General features: G+C 36.2%; 1 protein-coding gene across 4 annotated transcripts in view; it reads right to left on the bottom strand.

Annotated features, from left to right (window-relative positions):
- Positions 1-21505, bottom strand: part of LOC118813351 (cyclin-dependent kinase 16) — a 33627-nt gene extending 12122 nt beyond the window's left edge. The window contains exons 1-11 of one of the 4 annotated variants that reach the window (XM_036578636.1): positions 21093-21505; positions 16676-16828; positions 12300-12446; positions 9635-9768; positions 8584-8709; positions 5016-5072; positions 3530-3644; positions 3270-3364; positions 3114-3176; positions 2254-2377; positions 1922-2042 (exon numbers count right to left, since the gene is read on the bottom strand). In XM_036578636.1, the coding sequence (XP_036434529.1) occupies positions 1922-2042; positions 2254-2377; positions 3114-3176; positions 3270-3364; positions 3530-3644; positions 5016-5072; positions 8584-8709; positions 9635-9768; positions 12300-12446; positions 16676-16805 (1112 nt within the window). In that variant the 5' untranslated portion in view covers positions 16806-16828; positions 21093-21505. The remainder of the gene's footprint in view (positions 1-1921; positions 2043-2253; positions 2378-3113; positions 3177-3269; positions 3365-3529; positions 3645-5015; positions 5073-8583; positions 8710-9634; positions 9769-12299; positions 12447-16675; positions 16829-21092) is intronic. The other 3 variants (XM_036578637.1, XM_036578638.1, XM_036578639.1) reach the window with 3 other exon arrangements.
- Positions 21506-22005: the final 500 nt, after the last annotated feature.

The raw sequence follows: 22005 nt of genomic DNA on the forward strand, positions 1-22005 counted from the left end.
TGTAAAAATAATAATAAAATGCTATTTTATGCTTTAATATTACTATTTAAAATATAACTAAGTAGATATAAAAAGCTACAACAAGTTAACCAGCTGGCCTGTGCTTGGTTTTTCAGGATGTGTACTACATTACTACATCATTACATTGCTACATTAGATTCCTGGGTAGTTCATCTCAAAGCAAACAGAGCAAGCAAAGATAGTTTTAAAAGACTCTGCCGCTAAACATTATATAAATCTGAAAGAAGGGAAAGGAACTACATGGCCTCCTCACATTTATAGACATATGAATGTGACGAGCATTAGCAGAGGTCAGACAGTATCCTCACTAATTAGAGTGTGACTCAGGCCCCTTTAAATACATAAATACAGTCGAATCCTATGCTCCACTTGTGGCTCCTAAATACAGTCGTCTATAAACACAGTTATCTGTAATCACACCTTTTGGTTTATGACTGTAACACTATAATTTCTACCCTCGCAGAAACCAGAGACTAAATAAAATGTCCTCTTCCACATTTAACCAGCAAGAAGTATCCACAGTGAGACAACAGACAATCTTTCTAGACACGATAGTGCTTTTTTATGCTACAGAATTAAGTTTAAAAAATGTTTTCAAGTACAAGATCGATCCATTGAATGGCTATTAAAAAACATAGTTTTTGCTCTAAATTTGGTCACTCCATGACAAAAATAAAGAGACCAAGAGACTCCTTAAAAACCAAGGAAACTTCCATTTCAAAAAGACAGTTATTCTAAGTACACTTCCAACACAAAAGCACAACAAAAGTGCATCATTCATTGGTGAATAATGTATCCATTTGTGTTAAAGCCACAAATAATTCATGTTTTCTTTTTAACGTAATCCATTTTGCTCCTGGGGGCACAAAATATACATGTACAAAGTATGTACTGTGAATAACTCCAATACCCAATTAAATGACCAATGTATTTTGCCAAATTTCTCCTCTTTTGCAGTCCTACACTTCGGTAGCACTTTCATAACATAAGCATTACCTTCACCAATCACAAGGCTAATGTGGAAGAGAACTGTGTTCCCCTACAGCCTCTCTCTGTTCAAGTCAGAAAGAGCAAACAACCAAGCAAAAGCCAACCTTGCAAGCACAACTGAGCTATCAAGCCAGCTCATCTGTCTGTCTGCCTGTCGCCTGTTTATTTGATTGTCTGTTCCTTTATCTGTCAGTTTGTTTGTTTTTTTATTCAACTAATCATGCCAGCATTCCTTGGATGCACATCCAGCAGTAAAGTGAATAAGAACTTTACCTTCTATAACATGTTGCCATATAAAAGCTGTATAATGTTTGTGGACCATGGAGATAGCAGGTATAGTTTCTGCATGCATATTGTCGCTGTCGGAATAAAACCTTGTATATTCAAAATGGTAACCTTACAGGAGAAAGAAAAAATGTTCTTAGCTTTTGGAAGTTAATGCATTTTGTATAATGTAAAGGGCAACTTGTGTTTTCAACTCAAAAAATTTGTGCTTTCATTGCAAAAAGCAAAAAAAAAACAACAAAAATGGAGATAGGAGGTATTGTCCCAACAGCGACGATATGTAAAGCCCATTTCACACATTTCTCCCTGTTCGCACCGATATGTTTAGTTCTGCTTCAGTGGCATAACAGGCTGGGATTGTTAGACTGAGGGATGTCAATGACTCGTGCTTATCAGAATATTAGTTCCAAGTCGTGTTTTATTTATTTCTATTTTGATTTTTCCTTCAATGGATATTTGGCTGGATATTTAATATAACACTCAATTTTAGTATCTTACAAACAGCAAACATTTTTAATATTTTGTAAATGTATTCCCTGAGACTTGAATGATTTTGGAAATAAATAAATATGTATGTGACAACTATAACATGCTATCTGTGTATGTGTTTGTGTATGTGTCTCACCACATGTCAATAGAAGTAGTGTACTCTGTTGATCCTAGAAGCACATCAGGTGGTCTGTACCAGAGTGTGACCACCTCATTAGAGTAAGTCTTAGTGGGAACAGACTTCGCTCGAGCCAGACCTACAACACCAGAATTCATGATGTATGTATATTTTTCCATATTGATGTAGAGATATGACAGATCCTAAGAAAATGGAAAGTCTTACATTGAAGGGTTGGAACCATGTTGGAGTTCATGACTACCTTGACCTCATTAACTCTTCCTATTTTTAAGTAGCTGTCTTTTTATGGTGTGTATTCATCTGGCACTATTAGAACAGTGTATACTCACCAAAGTCAGCTAGTTTCAGCTCTCCCTTGTCGTTAATGAGGAGGTTCTGTGGTTTCAAGTCTCTATGTAGAACTTTACGGCGATGGCAATATGCTAGTCCTCGCAACAGCTGGAACAGGAAGATCTAGAGCAGAAATCAGTAATAATCAAGTATTAAATGAGCAGATCGGAAAAGCAATGGCTGCTTGGATTTAAAACAATCAGATTCCTAATAATAATAATTATAATAATAATAAAACTATACAAACTTGATTTAATTCCTTGATATTCAGTTTAACACTTCTGCAGGCTACAATACACCTTTATTGCTTGGTGCAATGGGTCAGATCCAAGCAATACTGGTGAAAGGCAGTCATTTTGGTCACAGAAGCCAAAAGTGTGCTGTTTTATTAGTGTTTGGGAATTAAAAAAAATTCAGATTAAAGATGGATTTCCACAGGTTTAGATGAAACACATAGTAGCAGTTTGTGAAGGGGGACCGCAGCCAAATGAAAAATTTAACCTTTGCATCATCTGTTATTCTGTTATAAACATGCCTGTGATGTTCCAGTTTTAAAGTAAGAAAAACCCTTCTGATGATGTACTGTATCTTGAAGGGGGAAGGAACTTTTGTGAAAGGGTAGTTTGTGTATGTGTGTATATATATATATATATATATATATATATATATATATATATATATATATATATATATATATACACACATTCTAAGTAGGACCTCTTTGCCCCCACTAATAAAAGATGAGACATGACTCAAATTGACCAAAAAGACATATTTTTCAGATGAATAAAATTTTACTTGTTAGAACGTTTAACTTGGATATTTCAGTTACAGACCAGAAACATCTGCACAGACTCACTTTTACATTGTGGACACTCATGATGTTCCCACAGTCATCCATGTACTGCTTTAAATCCCTCTCCTAAATATTCATCAGAAAAACAAGCATGTTAGGAAAGTACCTACTCATCAACACAGACAAAAACAGATAATATACTTATTCGTATATACTGACCAAGTATTCAAAGACTAGTGTGAGGCACTTGTCTGTGTGGATGATGTCATGAAGAGTGACAATGTTGGCATGTTTTAAATCCTTCAGGAGGGACACTAAAAAAGAGAAAGCAGTATAAAGAAAGGGATACAGAGAGAGACAAATAAGGATATTTAGAAAACTTGGCATTATTGTATCAATCCTTACACCTGCTTATATTTATTAACACATTCAATTTCTGTATGAGATTTAATGTTGAGGTACTGCACATGTCGCTTTACCTTCTCGAATAGCAGTACAGGGTGCACCCTCTTCATGCTCCAGCCTAATCTCCTTCAGGGCCACCAGGCTATCAGTCAGTTTACTGCGCCCCTTAAACACAGTCGCATATGTGCCCTAGACAGATAATGGAAAATCCGTAAACTGTGATTTGTGAAGTTGTTAACCAATTTTCACCCCACTTCCACCCACTTGTCAAACAAACACACAGGGAGGAGAATCAGCTAAAAGAAGCCTGCGTTGGCCAGCACTGCACTGAGTAATGGTAGTAGAGGGCCACTCTACATACGGCTGGGTATCAAAATTCAATACCTTTAAAGTATCAACTGAATTACTTAAATACTACCAAGTATGAAAAAATCCAGTGTCATTCTATACCTCAATCTTATGACCTGTTCACCATTAGGCTTGTTCCAAAATCTTGACTGCTGATCAAGGTGTTTGTATTAATATTTACATTTTTTTTTAACAATACCCAATAATCATCAAATATAATCAGTTACTCAGAGAGAGTAAGAACAGTTATGGTCTCCTGAACTCCCGGATAGCTGTGGCTTCGCCAAGGGTTGTACTCGTGATCTCCTGATGACAAGGCCAATGCTTAGACAGTTGTGCAGCTTAGGAGCCCCCATTTTGAGATCTATTAATTGTATTCTACTTCTGATAACCTTTTATAAACAAACCTCTTCGTGGACTCCCATTTGGTCTATGTCTATGTTGGATATTTGGATCATTGTTTCTGGTAATATTTACTTTGTCAAGGCTTATGATCACTGCTTTGAACTTTACCATCACCCAATGAGAACATCACCAGAACCTATATACTTAAAATATTAAGCACCAAACAAAGATTTTGTTTCTCTGGTACTGGGGATCCTTCAAAATGTGACTATGACATGGTTACTCATGTACCTGGTTTGTTTGTGGTTGGCCAAACATCAAATTTCCACAATTTTCTTACCTCAAATGTAGTGCATCCAAAGTTAGCTTCTTTACCTAAGTGTTCTTCTTTAGTTTTGCACTGGAGTTGCAATGCTAATGCAGGTGACAAGTAAGCTTGTACCCCACCAATCAGCATCATGCTTGGCTGATTAGTCTGTCAGCTGCAACTTTTCATTATTATCCCCCTGCTGGTGTAGCCTAGTGCAACCAAGTTTTGGATGGAGGTGTAAACTGTCTTTGAACAGTTGTAAGTCTGTTTTTAGTAGCTTGCAAGGTGGATTGTGTTACTACAGGTAACTAGACTTACAAGCTCTTAAGCCTGTGGGGTTTGTATGTTATGGGTTATCTCAATGAGAAAGGAGTTTTTCTATTACTTACTGGCTAAAGCACACAAAATCTATGAGAAAGTTGGAGAGAAAGTATAAGTAAAAAGGGGTGATTCTGAGTACATCTAACACTGTGATAAATATGTAGTCATAACCTTTGAAAAAGAACTATACAGCAAGCCGCCTCTCAGTTACTTTGTCTATTTGGTTAGTTTCTTACCTCTCCCAGTTTGTCCAGTTTGATGTATGTCTCCAGTTTCCCAAAGCCAATTTCAGACTGTGTGGGAGAGAGAAAAACTGTAAGGGGTTCATCATCAATATATTGGTGTATATAAATGTATATAATGTACATACAATACTAAATAGTAAGAAACCAGAAGAACGAATTATGAGTTTGCAGTAATAACAGCAAGAAGAGATCAAGCTTCATAAAGGCACTTTGGATTACCTAAATTAAGAAGACTAAGGACTAAATTTAACATAAAACTACAATATAAGGAATATCCTTTTACTGTCCTTTCACTAAAACACTTACATATAACCCTTCCCAAGACCACAAAAAGCTGAACAATGCAAACTGAACTTTGCTGAATGCTCTGAACAAAAGACCCCACCAACAAAAGTTTACTGGACTGGAAATGTTAATAAAATATATTTTATGGACTAACTTTTTATGTCAACAAATTTATTTTTATGACTACAAATAGGATTTTTCATTAAAAAATCAAAAAGTTAGCGAGGCTTTCTTTACAGAAAAACCTTCAGTCTGAAGCAAAGAACTGCTGCAGTTTTCAAAGGAAAAAGGCAAAACATCTTGAAATGGGCAGGGATTAGCTGATTAGTTGTCATTTGTATAGCAAGCATGCTAGCTAGTTAGCACAACATTAACTTCAATAAAACCTCAGGTAGATCAGCTCACAAATTAGATAGTGTGCTTGCTAGTATACTTGCAAACAAAACTCCATGTCAGCCATAGTTTCAAGTTGTTGTGCCTCTTTCCTTTAAACACTGCATTTATTGCGTGTCCTGCTTCATCTTGGGCTAAACAATTAATCATTTTAATTACTAGTTCACAATGCGTCCAGCCCAGCACACTACGTTCCATGTTCAAGTCCAAAATTATGGATGTCCTCATCTTCTTGGCAAAAAAAATGCCTGGAGTTTAATGTATATAAAATAAACATTTTTTTAAACAAGACCTGAATTTAAAACATACTGAACCTCAAAAAACATTTTGTCAAAAATAAAGACATGAAAAAGGTCAGGAAAAAAATGAGAGCTAAAACAAAAGAAGCAAGTTCTAATCTGAAAACAATTTGAAAAAGTCTTGTATCTTAACATGTTTGTTCTAAATCCAATGCCCACAAACAGCTTGAGGGAAGTACTGAAGTGAGTGCACAGCATCTGAATGCTGCTATCTGGTTTTCCATGCCTACCCGTGTCTCAAACAATTTTCTCTCTCTTTCTTCCATGCCTGTTGGGTACAGAAATGCTTTGGTCACTGAAGTGACAGAAACTAGGCTAATACAAACCCAGGAGCACAATGCGCGTGTATACTGTACACGCACTAGGCTTTTTTTTTTCCAGAGTTTCCACTAGAGGCTAAATGTGCTCCCTCCATTCCCTCTATTCCATGTGTCCTATATCATCAGCATCTCCACTGACCAACTTAACAAATGAAGCATGTGATCTACTTCATTCTCCCTTTCTCCATCTCTCTGCATCTCCCTCTCTCTCACACAAACACAAACAGCCTACTGTGAGTGTTTTGAGACAAAGCCAATGAAGATGACAAATGAACAATTTCAACCTTCAGCAGTTTTTTAAATTCAAGAATTAATTTACCACCAAATTTAAGGCCTGATTAAAGCTGTTTTCATTTAACAAACTTTGACTGTAGATGTACTGAATTTGTTCTGTTTGGATTCAATCTTAATATCAATTTTACTCATTCTTTCAGAGACAACTTCTGATCTTGAAATATTCCTAGTGTTATTCATTTATCAAAACTACACACAGTTGCACATTTTAATAAACAATTACTGTTTATTTGTTGAACTTCATTCATTGGGAAAAATACAACAAAAAGTTTGGCCTTTTCAAAAGTTATAGCACATTTTGTATTTTATGTTTTTCCAGTATGTTAAACTCAGCTAATAAATACAAATGGTGCACTGACATTTTCAGAAAAACACCGTATTTAAGTTTGTTCCCTGTAGAGGATGTGTTAACTTGTCATCGCTTAGAAAATCAACAAAATGTAATTTGAACAGGGGTATTCAAACTTTTTCTAATCTATTATTATTTTACTATTATCAATATGTACATAATATACATATTGTTTTGCTCTCAGAAGTGTCCTCTGAGTCGACTACTATTTTACCATTATCAATATGTACATAATATACATATTAAACCTAAGAAGACATGTGCATGTGCACTGGTCATTTTGGATATAAATAAAATGGCTATATTTGCATTGCAAACCTTGCGACCTCTGGTTCCTATCAGCACCACTGTGAGTTTCTCTACAGTACTGCATTGCCTATCACACCATTCAGAACGACTTTGTGTATATCTAAACAATTTATTATGCAGACATTAAAAAAAATCAGTGGAATTCCCCAGTAAGTGCATAGTTGAGTTTCCCAAAGTCATGCAACCCTTCCTTGACTCAAAAGTAATGCGACGCATGTAAAGCAATCAGATAGCACAGTGGATGACACCCCTACTCTGCCCATTCAAGATTCAATTTCCTGTTCAGGGGGAAATATAAGCAAGACCCCTAGCGCTGCATTTGTCTACCATATTAAACTGCTATGGATAGGAGTGTCTGCTAAAAGAGACAGATAGGGAGGGTACCTACCTTTCTAAATACCTTTTTTGCTGTATTTTACTGTATTTTATTTACTTATTTTAAATCTACGTAGCAATGATTTGTTCACTCCCAAGCTACATTTCCAAAGCCAAATGTAAAATGTCACCCAAGTTAAAGGACAAAATTACATCGTCCTTGTCGGTAGTGATCTGCGAACTGTCATCAGAGGATATATAGAAAAAAAGCTTTGTCTATGCCTACTGTGGCAGTGCACTTTAGCTTTGGATGCTGGAATGTTTTTCTGACTTTATTATGTACAACTAAGTTGTCCAATTTTAGTTGATGTCATCTTCATTGTTGTAAATGTTTCTCGTCAAAAGCAAACGCATGCTTTATAGGGAAGTGTTGTTTTGTAGGGATTATATTAAGTATTGTTAATTATTGTTACTATATGCTATTGTTTGGTCTTGACTGAAAAAAAATCACTGTGTTTATAGAGGTGAGGTGTCCAGCTCCACGGTTAGTATGCTACCATCATGGTGCTGAATAAGTTGTAGTGTAACCTGCTGTGATATTATAAAAAAAAAAAAAATCACTGACTACCTAAAAAAAGCTAGCTAGGTAGTGCCCCACTAATTTCAGCCCAGGGGTCAATAACTTGATGATTCAGGAATTCTGGCGATGTCTATGATGTACCCATTTTGTGCATCACGTCAACAAAAGTAATCACAGTAACGATAAATTATTTCATGATTCCTGATAAAAGTTCTCGATTCAGTGTTAACTGACAGATTTTGTGTCAATGATTCTGTGAATGAATTCCACAACACTGTCTGTGCTTGCTTCACTGAGTAAATGATAGTGGCTGTGCATTTGTACAAAACAGATAGAGAGATAAAAATTAAAAAGAGAAAGAGAGCGAGAGAGTAACACAAATGCAGAGAGAAAGAAAGAGGACCAAATGTGTTACCAGAGAAGCACGCCGTAACCTCCGACTCAAGGGTTTGTCGAAGGGAGGACTGTTCATAGCAAACTTCTCCAGGTAGCCTTCTGGCAAACGAATATCCACTGGCAGTGATAGGCGTTTATTAATGTCCTTCAGAAGAAAGAAGAATGTGAGAGAGACTAAGAACGAGGCAAGACATAACAATACAGCCAGCCAAAAGCAATGAAACAGTGTACCCATGATTACAAATCAAATCCACCAACTGTAGCTTATCATGGCTGTATTTGGACATTTTTCCATTTTACAATGCAATCTTGAAATAAAGCATAAACATATTTAGACTCTCTAGACTGTTATTTTAGGCAACAACATTTTTTTCACTAGAAACCTGCTATTCAGTTTATAAATATGGTTTATAAATATGTTCAGAATGTTATTCAGGTCATAAACAATGAGAACTGTATACTGTCCAAATAATGTATACTGTATATATGTATAATGTCCAAAGGTTTGCAGACACCAGCTCATCCAACATTTCCTCTGAGATCAAGGGTATTAACAGATATTTTTAACCCTCCTTGCTGCAATGACTCTACTCTTCTGAGAAGATTTTACACTATATGTTGTAACATCAGCCAAAAAGAGTTACACTGCTCAATACTGACAGGCTATACACCCCTCTAGCAGACACTTGTCTTTGAGCATGTTGACCTCAGGCACATGTGCCGCTGCTCAAGAGTGTCCCATTCTATTGGCAATGCCTTTCTATGGAGACCATCTAAGCTGTGTGTGCAACTGAAAGCCTGTGTCAGCAAATGGTCCGCATTAAAGTATATCAGTAATTCACTAATTAGAAATTCAAAAAAAGAAATTCACTAATTAGATGGGATGTCTGATACTTTTGGACATACTTCTGTATCACTGATTACTACCAATCACTTACAGAAAGGATCAAACTTCCCATTAATGGAAATATTGTTGTCTATGTGTTTATTGTTTATGTACGTGTGAGTTTATACTACATGCATCAGGCCTGAGCATATTAGATGTTGCTTCAGGGATGGATCTGCATTACCTCATTGGAGATACGTCGAGGATGGTTGTTACGCATGCGGACTCGGACAGGACTCTGAACCTCATCGGACGAAGTTCCTGAAGCCTGATCACTCTCTCCATCTGATCCCATCTTCACATTCTCATGTACTATGCCTAAACACACAAAACACATGTATTAGTGTACTTGTGACACCTTACATCTTAATATAACTAAAACTTCCTAAGTTCTAGTCCTTATTTAGCTCTAACCAGTGACCTGTGGTCAATTGCAAAAAACCTCTAAAGTATCCTAAGTTAAAGGCTTAAGGGATAAATCAAAGTTGTATATTTCAATTGCGCAACTGTTGAAGCCTGAAGTGCTGAATCTTAAACTCAATCTAAAATTCAATTTACAATTATGAATTTTCTCAATTTTCAACTTGGATTTTACACAGCTCACTTAAGATAAAGGAAAATTTTATGGCAAAATTCACTGTTCTATGCAAGTGATCACTGGTGCCTAAACTTCAGGATAAATTAAAGCTAAAGCGAAACTATAACCCTAAGCATAATCAGTCACCTTAACAAACTATCTGAGGAAAAGCTGATTAACAGCAGCATTAGGGTTAAGATTAGGAATAGAACCAGAATTACAGTTAGGTGGAAAAGTTAAGTTGAATTAATAGATATTTATTTGAAAGTCTGTTAAAGAGAACGTGATGATTTACAAATTATCCAAACATAATGTTCACATAATATATATCTTTAACCTAATCATAACGCCCAAAACGACAAAAAACATGTTTAGGGCAACTGTATACTTGCTTTTAATTTTGCATATGTGTGTGCACACTTCAGCTACGTGAGCAGCACTATTCACATACTCATACGTGTAGCTATTGTCTATTTAGATGATTAAAAGTCCTATCCCCCTAAGGGGCAGTCAAGGGCCGATAAATCCCCAATCGTCACTGCAACTTTTGACAGCTGCATGTGGTTTTGTACGGCCAGATCAACAGCAAACACAGCAACAGTCAATGAGCTGACTTTATTATCTATTTTGAGAAGATGAAGGAAACAGTAACAGCGATGACAATGAAGACAAGCTCTATCAGCCTCTCTTCAAGTGTTTCTGCCACTGTCAGCATTATTTATGGTTTGTTCAGTGTGCTACTGACGTCACTGATCATATTGAGGTATACTGTCCCTACTGTTTAGGCTGTCATTGGCATGTGCATACGCATAGTTAAAAGCAAGTATACTGTGGCCTTAGTGTTGGTTTACTTTCTACACGCTCACTCCTGCTTCCACTTTTTTTTGTGCTTTTGTGATTTGTACAGGAAAGGGGGCATATCAATTCTGGTCATCTAAGAATATGTAAGAATTTATCATCATTCATCTTGTTTGATCACTAAAAGGTTTTAATAATTAATTTATTAATAATTTCTTTTAGCAAAAAAGCATGTTTTAATAGTTTTAATGCACATATCAAATTAACAAATGTTACATCAAATCCACATACATATTAAATTACAGTTCTCAGTACCACAAAATTATTTAAATCAGTGTTAGACGATCAGCTCACTGACATGTATGAGTGCATATTACGAATAATAATTTGTTTACTTTTTTTTTTAATCACACTACTTCAGCTACTATTTTTATTTTATACATTTATCTGGTTTATACCCTGGTCGCCATTGCAACACTCAATCATGGGGACAAGCCCCATACAATAAACAAATAAGTACGTAAATAAATAAATATAACGCATGAGTGGGCTTTGCAGCAATTATTTATGCTACAATGTGCTCACAGATAACAGAAAGACCTTTGATCTTTCGTTCTTCAGTTTTTCCTTCATTAATTTAATAGACCAAAACTGAAACTGCAGTGGCTGCAAATAGAACTTATAAACAGAACCTTAAATATTAAACTGAAACAGAAGTTTGACATGTAATGCAGATAATGTATTTGTTTTAGCTTTAAAAGTGATAGAAACATGATAACTAGTCATTGGAATTGAATAAATTGTTTACCAAGTAAAGTTTGTTGGGCTAGTTCTGAACCATATAAATCTTCATCATCACTTACAGTTTCTATGCCTTCATAGTGATAAGCTTTCAGAATGAAAGTGAACATCATTTTCATCATCCATCTGAAATTGTGTGGACAGTTTTTATAAAGAGTAAAGTAAAGAGACCCCTTGCAATAGCTAAGCACTTAAGTAATTTTAGGTTTTAACAACTGGTTAAAATGTACAGTAAAACCAAATGTATTCCAAAGCTCAGGCAAATATCAACCACTATCCAATTTGGAAAACTCTAAACGAGTTAAACTAGGTATCCTTTTGTGTATACATACATAGCTACTATTTGTTTTAGCAGTGATTTCAGTGAGTTTATTGAAATTTGAATGGCAAAATAACCATATTCTGTTCTGAATGTACTGAAGCATGAAGTCATTATTTAACAAAATGAGCTTAATATATTGAAAGTTGTTTTGACTTGTCATTTTGTTTCAACATAATCACAGATGAATACTTGTTTAATCTGTCACTTTAAAATTACCCCTTGCCAGTCTACTGTACACTGAGCATAGAACTACCTGAACAAAAGAAGTAACCAGGGAGAGACAGTGAAAGTCACAGACACAAGCAAAAGAGAAATAAAGAGAGAAAGAAAATAATTGGGATAGAGAGTCACCGAGAGAACCAGTCCGGTGAAGGGAGAGATAAGGTCGGTCCAGGCCGTCTCTACGGATCGCGCCGCGGCCCAAACCCCCTGCATACTGTCTCAAGAAAGAAGGGGCACTGTGGGATGCAGGAGGGGGCACGGGGCAAACCATGGGCTCTGAGAGAGAGAGGAGAGAGAGAGAGAGAGAGAGAGAGAGAGAGAGAGAGAGAAATGAATGAAAAACGTAAAAGACAAGCAGCTGTACAAGAGTTGGGTAGAGAGGTACAGAAAGGTCAAATAAGGAGACATGCCAAGGAAAGAAAGAGACAGACATAGACAAAATATATACATACAAAGGAAAAGTTTAAGGGGAAATATTTACTTAACCCTTAAAAGTTGCAGTTATCGCTGTTGATTACAAAAGCAGGGTGTAATTTTATCTATTATTATTTCTCACTTATAGGTCAAGTAAAGAAATTCTGTTCGGATTCTAAAAATTTCAGCCAATATTATATTTGTGTTAATAAATAGAGGATGAGATTTTATTATAATTGGAATTTGAAAAATCCAGAAAATGAAAAATCTGATATTCAGTAGAAAAAAGAAAAAACAGGTCCGTTTACCTTATAGGTAGAGTTTGTAGTTCTACAATTAAAGACTGAATATCATCTGTTTTTCTGCGTACTTTGTTAGCCCCCTTCCACCCTGTTCTTCAATGGTCAGGACCCCCACAGGACCACCACAGAGCAGGTATTATTTGGGCAGTGGATCATTCTCAGCACATTAGTGACACTGACATAGTCGTGGTGCGTTAGTGTGTGACAATAAATCATCTGCTGCAGCACAGTTTGTATCCTCTAGACCTTCATCAGTGATCACAGGACACTGCCCAAAGGATGTTGCTGGATGCATATTTTTGGTTGGTGGACTATTCTCAGCCCAGCAGTGACACTAAGATGTTTAAAAACTCCAACAACACTGCTGTGTCTGATCCACTCGTGCCAGCACAACACACACCAACACACACTAACATCAGTGTCACTGCAGTGCTGTAAATGATCCAACACCCAAATAATACCTGCTCTGTGCTGGTCCAGTGGGGTCCTGACCATTGAAGAACAGGGTAAAAGGGGGAAAAACATGCTGAGAAACAGATGGACTACAGTCTGTACTTGTACAATTGACTTGTAATACAAATCAAATGGAAATACAATTAATTACGTAGGTAAGTTGATTTCTAAGGGTTAACAGAGAGATAGAGAGTATGGCAGGCAAGGTTCAAGATGTAAGGTTCAAGATGTAAGGTTCAAGATGTAAGGTTCAAGATGTAAGGTTCAAGATGTAAGGTTCAAGATGTAGCATCAAAGCCTACATGTACAATTTGTGGTTGAAACTGTTTAACAACCTCAGAGCTAATTAAATCCAATGAATGTTTTGCCTCATGCTAAAATTAGGTTTAGTCATAGTACAAAAATAACTTTTACCACAAATTTACGCAAATCGTTTCTAAGTATGCATTGAAAAAGTGGTGTTGTCGCAGCTTCATTTTCAGTGTAACCTAATTCAAACCAGCCTTAAAGGGAATTTCCACTGATCGTTCAAAATATCTGCATAATTCAATTAGCAAAGTGATTAAACCTGAAATGAAATGAAATGGTGCATTGTAGACAAACATTTTGAATTATCAACTTTTTTACAGTGGTAGAGTAACAGGAACCAGGAAGTCTGCAATATCCACAATTTATAATCCAAAACCACCAGTGAACCTACATGTATATGTTTACATGTAATGTTGATAATGGTACAATAATGGTGAATCTGAAAACATGTTTTCTTTGGGTAAACTGATGCTATCAAGCAATACTATCAGCAATAGTTCATATAGGTAAATCATCTATGCACAGCACTTATGAAAGGAGAAATACACCTTACTGAACATGACTGGCTAAATTTTAAATTATTGAAGGCATTTGTATTTTAACTTATGTGAATAAATAAAAAATAAATAAATTTTAAGCCAAAATGTCTCAGGCATCAGGCTGCATATTTGTAACCATTTCATGTAATAACTTTCTGTGAGGCTTTTAAAGGTATTAAATTCCTCAAATGTCTGGTTACTACAACCACCGCTGTGAACAATTCTGACTGTTTCTGTAAAATGGAGCATTTCATATAAAACCACTCTGAATTGTTTAGTTTACATCTTAACCATTTAATAATGTGGACATATAGAAAAGTCAGTGGAATTCTCCTTTAAATTAGTCTTTACACATAGTTTTCCTCAGGTTGCACAATATCATTGAAATAACATGATATCTAAAAATGTGTTGATTATATCACATTGAGAGTTTAACATCACAAGTATTGGACAAAATCAGTGTTGAGTGACATAGGGTGTTGCATAGACTTTCAATGAAATATATAATTTTTTAGCTTCCCTTTAGTAATTAGCCTACAAATCTACAGTCAGTGCTATTAATCAGTGGATTAGCACTGGAATTAGAATTTTGTCCTGTGGGCACAATGCCTAGACATTCACACAATTTCAATTCCACAGATCATGCACCACAGAATCATTTGAGCAAGTCTTATGTGTAGATATTTCACCTTCACAGGATGGACTTTTTTACAATAAATATTTTCAGTATTCAATATTGTCAGTATTTCTAAGTTTCATTTTGTGGTTTAAAGGTCCTATTAACCTGCATTTCTAAACACCATTTACAAGGAATCTGTGACCCAGTTGCAAAGAAAGCATAAGTAGCTGATACCACAAAGACCAACAAGTCTCTGTCTAAAAAGTTTTAATGGGCTATATATCCTTTTCTCTTTGTAAAGAGACTTCTGGGACTTTTGATAGTCAAAATTGATGCTTTCAAGCAATACTATCAACAATAATTTATATAGACAGACCATCCATATGCTTCCAGCTGTTGTGGAAGAAAAAATACATCTTAAGGAACATGATTGGCTAAAGAATTGTAGTGAAGTAAACCAGGTACTGAATGTAGAAGGGTTTTAGTCATGTACAATGGTGCTACAAAATAGTGTTGTGAACCCTTTTTCTGCCTACATTTGACCTTGTGAATCAAACTGAATCAGGGGCTGAGTGTATGTGTCAATGCTCATCAGGCTGCAGAAAAGGTTGCAAAACAATTTCTTAAGAGTTTGGACTTCACTGTCAGGCAGATGTGCAAAAGGGAAAAATGTACAAATGGAGAAAAATCTTGGTTGTCCAACAAAGATCACTGCAAGTGTAAGGGGAATAATACAGTTTGCTTTTACTGTCATGGTACAGCTTACTATAAATGACGGTGCTATGAATTCTGTATTGTATCAACAGGGAACCTCAGGGATTCCACCTGTGAACTAAAGCTCAGAAGAAGGTGGGTCTTGCTGATAGATAACACCCCTAGACACACCACTCAGTCCACCAAAGAATGGTTAAAGCCACAAAATAAAAGTAATCCAGTAAAAATGCTGTGATAGAACCTGAAAAATGGAGTTCATGCAAGAAGCCAACGAACATCATTGAGTTAAAACAGCTCTATTAGAAAGAATGAACCAAAATTTCTCCAAGCCAATGTGCAAGACTCCTCAACAGTTACAGGAGACATTTGGTTGATGTCACTGCTGTTCAAGGAGGGCAAACTAGTTACTAAAATCACAGGTTCAAATCCACTTTCCAACAAAAAGACATTTAATGCTAGATACCTTTGTTCAATAAATGAATGAAAAACTATGTCGTTGTGTGTGTTATTTGTTTATTGGGTTCACTTTGTTGTGATTAAGGTGAACCTCTGATCATATTTAGGTCAAATTAATGCAGAATTTCACAAAATTCTAGCACCACTATATGAGCAACAGTGAGTCACACTTATTTTGGGCTGCATTCATTTTATAAGCTATCTGTATCAGGTAGTTCTCTGCGCTACTTTTTTTTTTGGTAACAGGCAGCAAATAACCAATCAGGGTTGCATAATTAATCATACTCAAATCATGATGACAATTTTTGGCTTCATCAATTACTTAAACAAAATCAGCTGTAATACTGTTAAACCAAGATTTCAATTTTTATTGACCCTGGAACATTAACTATATGTTGAAAATCTTATTGTAAGCATCTTTTCTACTTGGTTGCATACTGTAGTGACACTTTTTAAAATTTTATGTCTAAATTTGTTTATATTTAGCATTTAAAAGATATACACAGTGTGATAAGGGATCTTATTTTTGATTCAAGGATTTATACATTTGAAGGTATATAGACTTGTACAATGTGAAAGCTGAACAACTGTGATAAATAAATGAGATTTCAATATTAAGCAAGATAATTGAGACCATCATTGTCATGTTAGTTATTCCCTAATAACGACCCATTTACTTTAATTTGTTTGTTTTCTCACCATTCTCCCGTGAAGCTGGGGCCTCATCTGGTGCTGCATGTTCTGTGAGCTCTGATAGGTTCTCGTCCACTGGTCGAGCACTGCGCAGGCTCATAGACAAACGTCTCTTAATAATCTTCATCCGGTCCATCAGAGCTCACTTCATTCGAGGGCCTGCAAGGACAATCATAACTCAATATCTACAACACCTCAACTTAACACCTCCCCTGGGCAATTTTAATAAAACTTTTATGCAGCAATTAGAACCAGTGACCGCTGATCATAATACTGGACCGGAGGGCTCACGCACTGTAGCACCACATTTGAGAGCATTCCCAGCTACAGCAATGAAACGTGAAATGAGCTGTTTAGCTAGCTACTGGTCACATTTAAATGTGTAATGTTGATACCATGGACTAGGGCTTTATCAAGTAAGCTAACATAAACACACTACATTTCACAGCAGGATTGCACTTTCTATCAAATACATTGTGAGCACAACATGCCAAGTTCAAATTATTACTAAAGGACTAAAGGACCAGTGTTGGCTTTATCTAGTGACATAAGCAGGTGCTTAGGGCCCTACGGCTGCCAGGCGGTCCCCTAACAAATTCTAGTTATTACTGCACAATTATGTTGTGATACTCAAGCGAGGGGAAAAAACAATGTGCATATCTTAAGCTAAAAAACAAAGAGGAAAAAGGGAAGATTAGAAAAAGCTTAAAGATAATGCTATGTTTAGTTTTTTGGGGTGTTAATGTTATGCCATTTGTTTTGGCTTGTGGTTGGCCAACAAGAAGTAGTGGAGAAGGTTATCTGGAAATTAAACTGTACCTTATTCGAAAGCATCCAGTCTAAGTAAGTTAGACCAGCTGTGGCAGTCATTTTTATTAGATAACCTCTAATTGTACTTAGGGCCCCCAAAACAGCTGGCCCTGCTGTAAACAGCAACATAGAAAGTAAAAATATTTTACTTCAGTGTCTGTTTCAAGCAGTTATATGCTTAAAATATTTATGTTGTGAGCTTCAAATGCCTTCATATTTTTTCTTGCTTACAAAAGTGCGGATAAACACACTAACATAAGAGAATGGTGACAACATTTACCTTTAAATGCTTACCCATTAATGACTAGTCCAGACAACTAATAAAATAAAATAAGACACATGAAATATATTTTGATAAACTGTTTTATTTTAGGAGTAAGTTAATTTGAAGAGATTTCTTATGTAGTGGTGCTGGCACTTAATGTTTCCACGTTTGACCAGTGCCACAGAAGAGATACAGATAAGATGTTCATGTATATCGCTGAAATATGACAATTTTTACATATGTTAAGTAGCTTTACTACAGATTTTTTTCAAATGCTGGTTTAGTCCACTGAAATACTTTGCTGAGTCCAGTTGATAACCCCTGTGCTATAGCATCACTGTTAGCATGGCACTATCACAATACTGCAAATCCCATAAGTGCACTAATAAGAAATTAGCATTATTGCTGTGGTGTAAATTTGATAAATACAGTCTTTTTAGAAAACTCATTAAAATATTTCTGCATCAAACAGTGCAATGTAATGACATGCTCACAATTCTACCATATTTGGCTATGATATATTAATCAGTGTAGCCTTTTATACCAGCTGCACATGGAAAGCAAAGCAAGTCTTTTTTTTAATTATTTTTTATTTTGTGATACCGATCTTGCCAAATAACTAAAATATTGTGATATAAATTTGAACTTATTTTGGCCACACTTAATACACATTGAAAATATTATTAATTAAAAAAAATAATTCAGACTGTCTAACAGAATATGCTCCACAATGTCTAACAGGATTACTGTTCTTAATAAAAAGCTTTCAGCTTCAATTTTCTCTACTTTTTATTTTTATCATTTCACATTTTGGAACAATTATTTTTTTATTTTATATTTTTAATGTTTTTTTTTCCTGGACTTCAATACCATGCTGTACCCAGTTTGTTATTATTATTTTGATTGTATTGTTTTTATAAGCTTTTTTTGGAATTACTTATTTATAGAGGTTTTATTACATTTTCATTTTTACCTTCCTTATTCAATGCTTTTGTTGTCTCTATTTTCTATTTCTTCTTATGATGGCTTTCATTTGCCTTTCTCCTTGTAAAGCACTTCTGAACTGCACTTTAAATGTGTGAAAGGTGCTATACAAATAAAGTTTATCACTATTGTTGTTGTTATTGTCATTATATTATCCAATATTACCTTTGCAATGCAGCTTACATAAACCAGATAACAAATGTATTACTATGTTTTACTTAGTACTTCAAATATCTGGGAAACAAGAAGTTATTAAATAATGGATATATTGCAGTTATTTGTTAAAAGTACTTCTCATCAGAGTATCGGCCTTTGATCATTGATTTTCAAATAAAAAAGTCATTCTCTTTATTAATTATTAATTACAGTCATTTTATTATAACATCATTCACAATGCTTAGTCATGTTGGAACAGCTTCATTCATCATTCTGGACTGATCTAAATTTTCTTTTTAACAGCTTCCTCAAAATTATTTGAAACCACTGACTTCACAATATCATATTTCCATAGTATCATATTCAAATAATTTTACATATATCTGCAACAACATGAAAACATTAATTCCAAAACTTTTGAGTGATGTCTATGGTTTTCTTGTACAAAGTATGTGGACATGAGTGTCCTGATTGCAGAATATCCTTAAATTAATTTCACTAGTTATCGTAATTAATAATACCCCTTTAATGTTCAATTCAACATGCTCTACACCCTTTCATTTCTACAGAACCCTGATGATGACATCCTGTATAAATGTAATCATCAGGGTTATTAACGCGTGGGAACGAGATCTTAATGTGTCGCCACGACTTAGTAAGGTGTGGGAATGAGATGATTAAGTCCTGGCCATGACTTAGTAAGGCATGGGAACGAGATCACGGCTTACTAAGTCATGGTCATGCATTAGGATCTCGTTCCCACGCTTTATTAAGTCGTGGCTACGCATTATTTTTATTTATACAGGATGTCACCAGCAGGGCTCCGTACATTTCCAGTAGATAGTGGCCAAAAAACTTGGCTTTATTAAAGTTCTTTAGATAACTTTCATGCAGTGCTTAACAAAATAAAATGTGTTTCAGAAAAAAATACTTAGCACAAGATCAAGCTGATAGGACACTCTATGTGAAGAATGCCTGGAAAAGAGCTCCAGCACTGTGTACTGTAAAGCACAGAGGTGGAAAAAGTCTAGGGCTGTTTTTTTCTTACAGAGCCGTCTGTGAACGCAAACCTGCAAAAGTCTACAAAGGAAATGTTCAAACGGTAATGATCTGCCTATTAAAAGCAGACTTTGCCACAAAGAAATGACTTGTAAGTCTTGGAACGGTTTGCTTAAAATAAATGTCACTTGACATTTTGTTTTCTAACACAATAAACTTAATCCATTTTAAGTTTGGCACAAATGTCAAACAGTATTTGGGGCAGCTGTACTACACTAGTTATTGCTTTTCCAGTCGCAGCTGGGGTGAAGGTAATTCTTATCCACCGTAAGGTATCCAGCTAACTAACTGTGCCACATCTTTTCTCGGCACTACTTTTACACTGCTGCACCATGGCTGATGTGCGCCGGCCAGTCTAACTCTGGGCCACCCAAGCTTCGCATTCCAACCGAGATATGGTTTAGGAGGGACAAAACAGGATAATGTATTGCGTTTTGTACGGAAGTGACTTTCCCCTTAACATTTAACCTTGGCTTTCCCCAATAAAACCTAGACTTTGCTTAACAAACTAGTGCAGGCTCCTAGCCACTTAACCCTAGCTAGCTAAGCTAGGTAGTTACCCTCATTCTGACATGATATACAAGCTAACAACCTTAACCTAGCCAGTTTCGGAGGACTCCTTTACCGAAGCTAGCTGAGAAAGCAACAAAACTATTTGCATTTATTCAGACGAATAATTTCTCCTGATTAGCTGGCGACCGAGTCTTAGTTATGGAAGCTATCCATTTTGGTCTCATTGAGCCAACTAACGTTAGCATCTTTGTTGTTGTTAGCTAACTAGCTGGCTAAAGTTGGCTAGCAGCGGCAGAGTAGTTTAGAAGCCCATTACTAGCCAGCAGGGTTGGCGACGTACTGCGATTCAGTCCTGCTGAGTTTGTTTTGTGTACCAGAGCCTGGATACCGACCGAGAAAACAGGAACAAAACACCATTGTGTCCTTCAGCATATGCTGTCTGGCATAATTTAACTTCCAAACAGGAGACGGAATACACAGTATAACTGACATATACCGGTATAAGCAAAGCTGACAATAAGAGTGAACAATTGGGCTGAATGGAGTCCAAAAGGTCCTGGAAAAAGACGGAAAGGAAAGTCGAATACATATCGTAATTAAAGATAGCTACCGAGAGCTAACGTATTACAGTCATACCTGTCCTGGGATCCGGATATGGGCCGACACTCCAGCTGCAGTGTCCCAGCGTCCTGAGACAGAACTGAACTCACTGCGTCAAACTTCGCCTTTTGAACGCGAAGAAAAACGAAGAATTAAACCACAAAAGCAGCGTCTAAATCAGATGAACGCGGTCCACTGAGCTGGGCCAGGACGGTGTATTTCTTAGCCGATGTCGTCACTCAGACCCCCTCGTAGACTTCGTGTTCACCAGCAGTTAGGAGCACATCCTCGTCCAGGACCGAGCGTGATGCCCGAATAACTTACCGAATAGAGCGAAATCAACCATCCCGGAAAACACCGCAGCGGTGTAAGATGTGTGGCTTCTAAAAGGGGGGCACCGAAATCACAATGTTTGTTTTTGCCATGGTGGTGTAAAGACACAATTATGATTTATATTCAGTATGTGCTATTTTTTTATTTGTATGGGATTTCTCCCTGTTCCTGGGTCATTTTAAATCATCTTGAAATACTAGCACTGTATGCTCACTGAAACTGTTTCCAGTGAGCATGTTAAGCACAAATGAATATAAATAAAATGTAAACGATGGTAACTGGCTTAGATGTAAAAACTCACTAATATTTTCTACTGCACTCCAGCTATTTTCTGCTCGTTTGTGTTGAGGGTTTTAGCAAGTGAAGTGCATACTTCAGTGCTGATTCAAATTTGGAGATGTACTTCTCCAGCGCTATATCATGACCCCATCCCCCACTGCCTTTGGGTCATTGTCTTATTAGAGCACTCAATGTGTGTGCAGGCATTTGCATTCAGTGCTTTTATCTATAGTTGCGTTAGCAATAGAGATGAAAGAGTCAGTCACAAAGGATGCCCCATGTGGCTAACTATGACACCACGAATTTCCTTTTCAATCCGGTGCCAAGTGAAACTAAG

The sequence above is a fragment of the Colossoma macropomum genome, unplaced genomic scaffold, assembly GCF_904425465.1.
Source record: "Colossoma macropomum unplaced genomic scaffold, Colossoma_macropomum, whole genome shotgun sequence".
Classification (NCBI taxonomy): domain Eukaryota; kingdom Metazoa; phylum Chordata; class Actinopteri; order Characiformes; family Serrasalmidae; genus Colossoma; species Colossoma macropomum.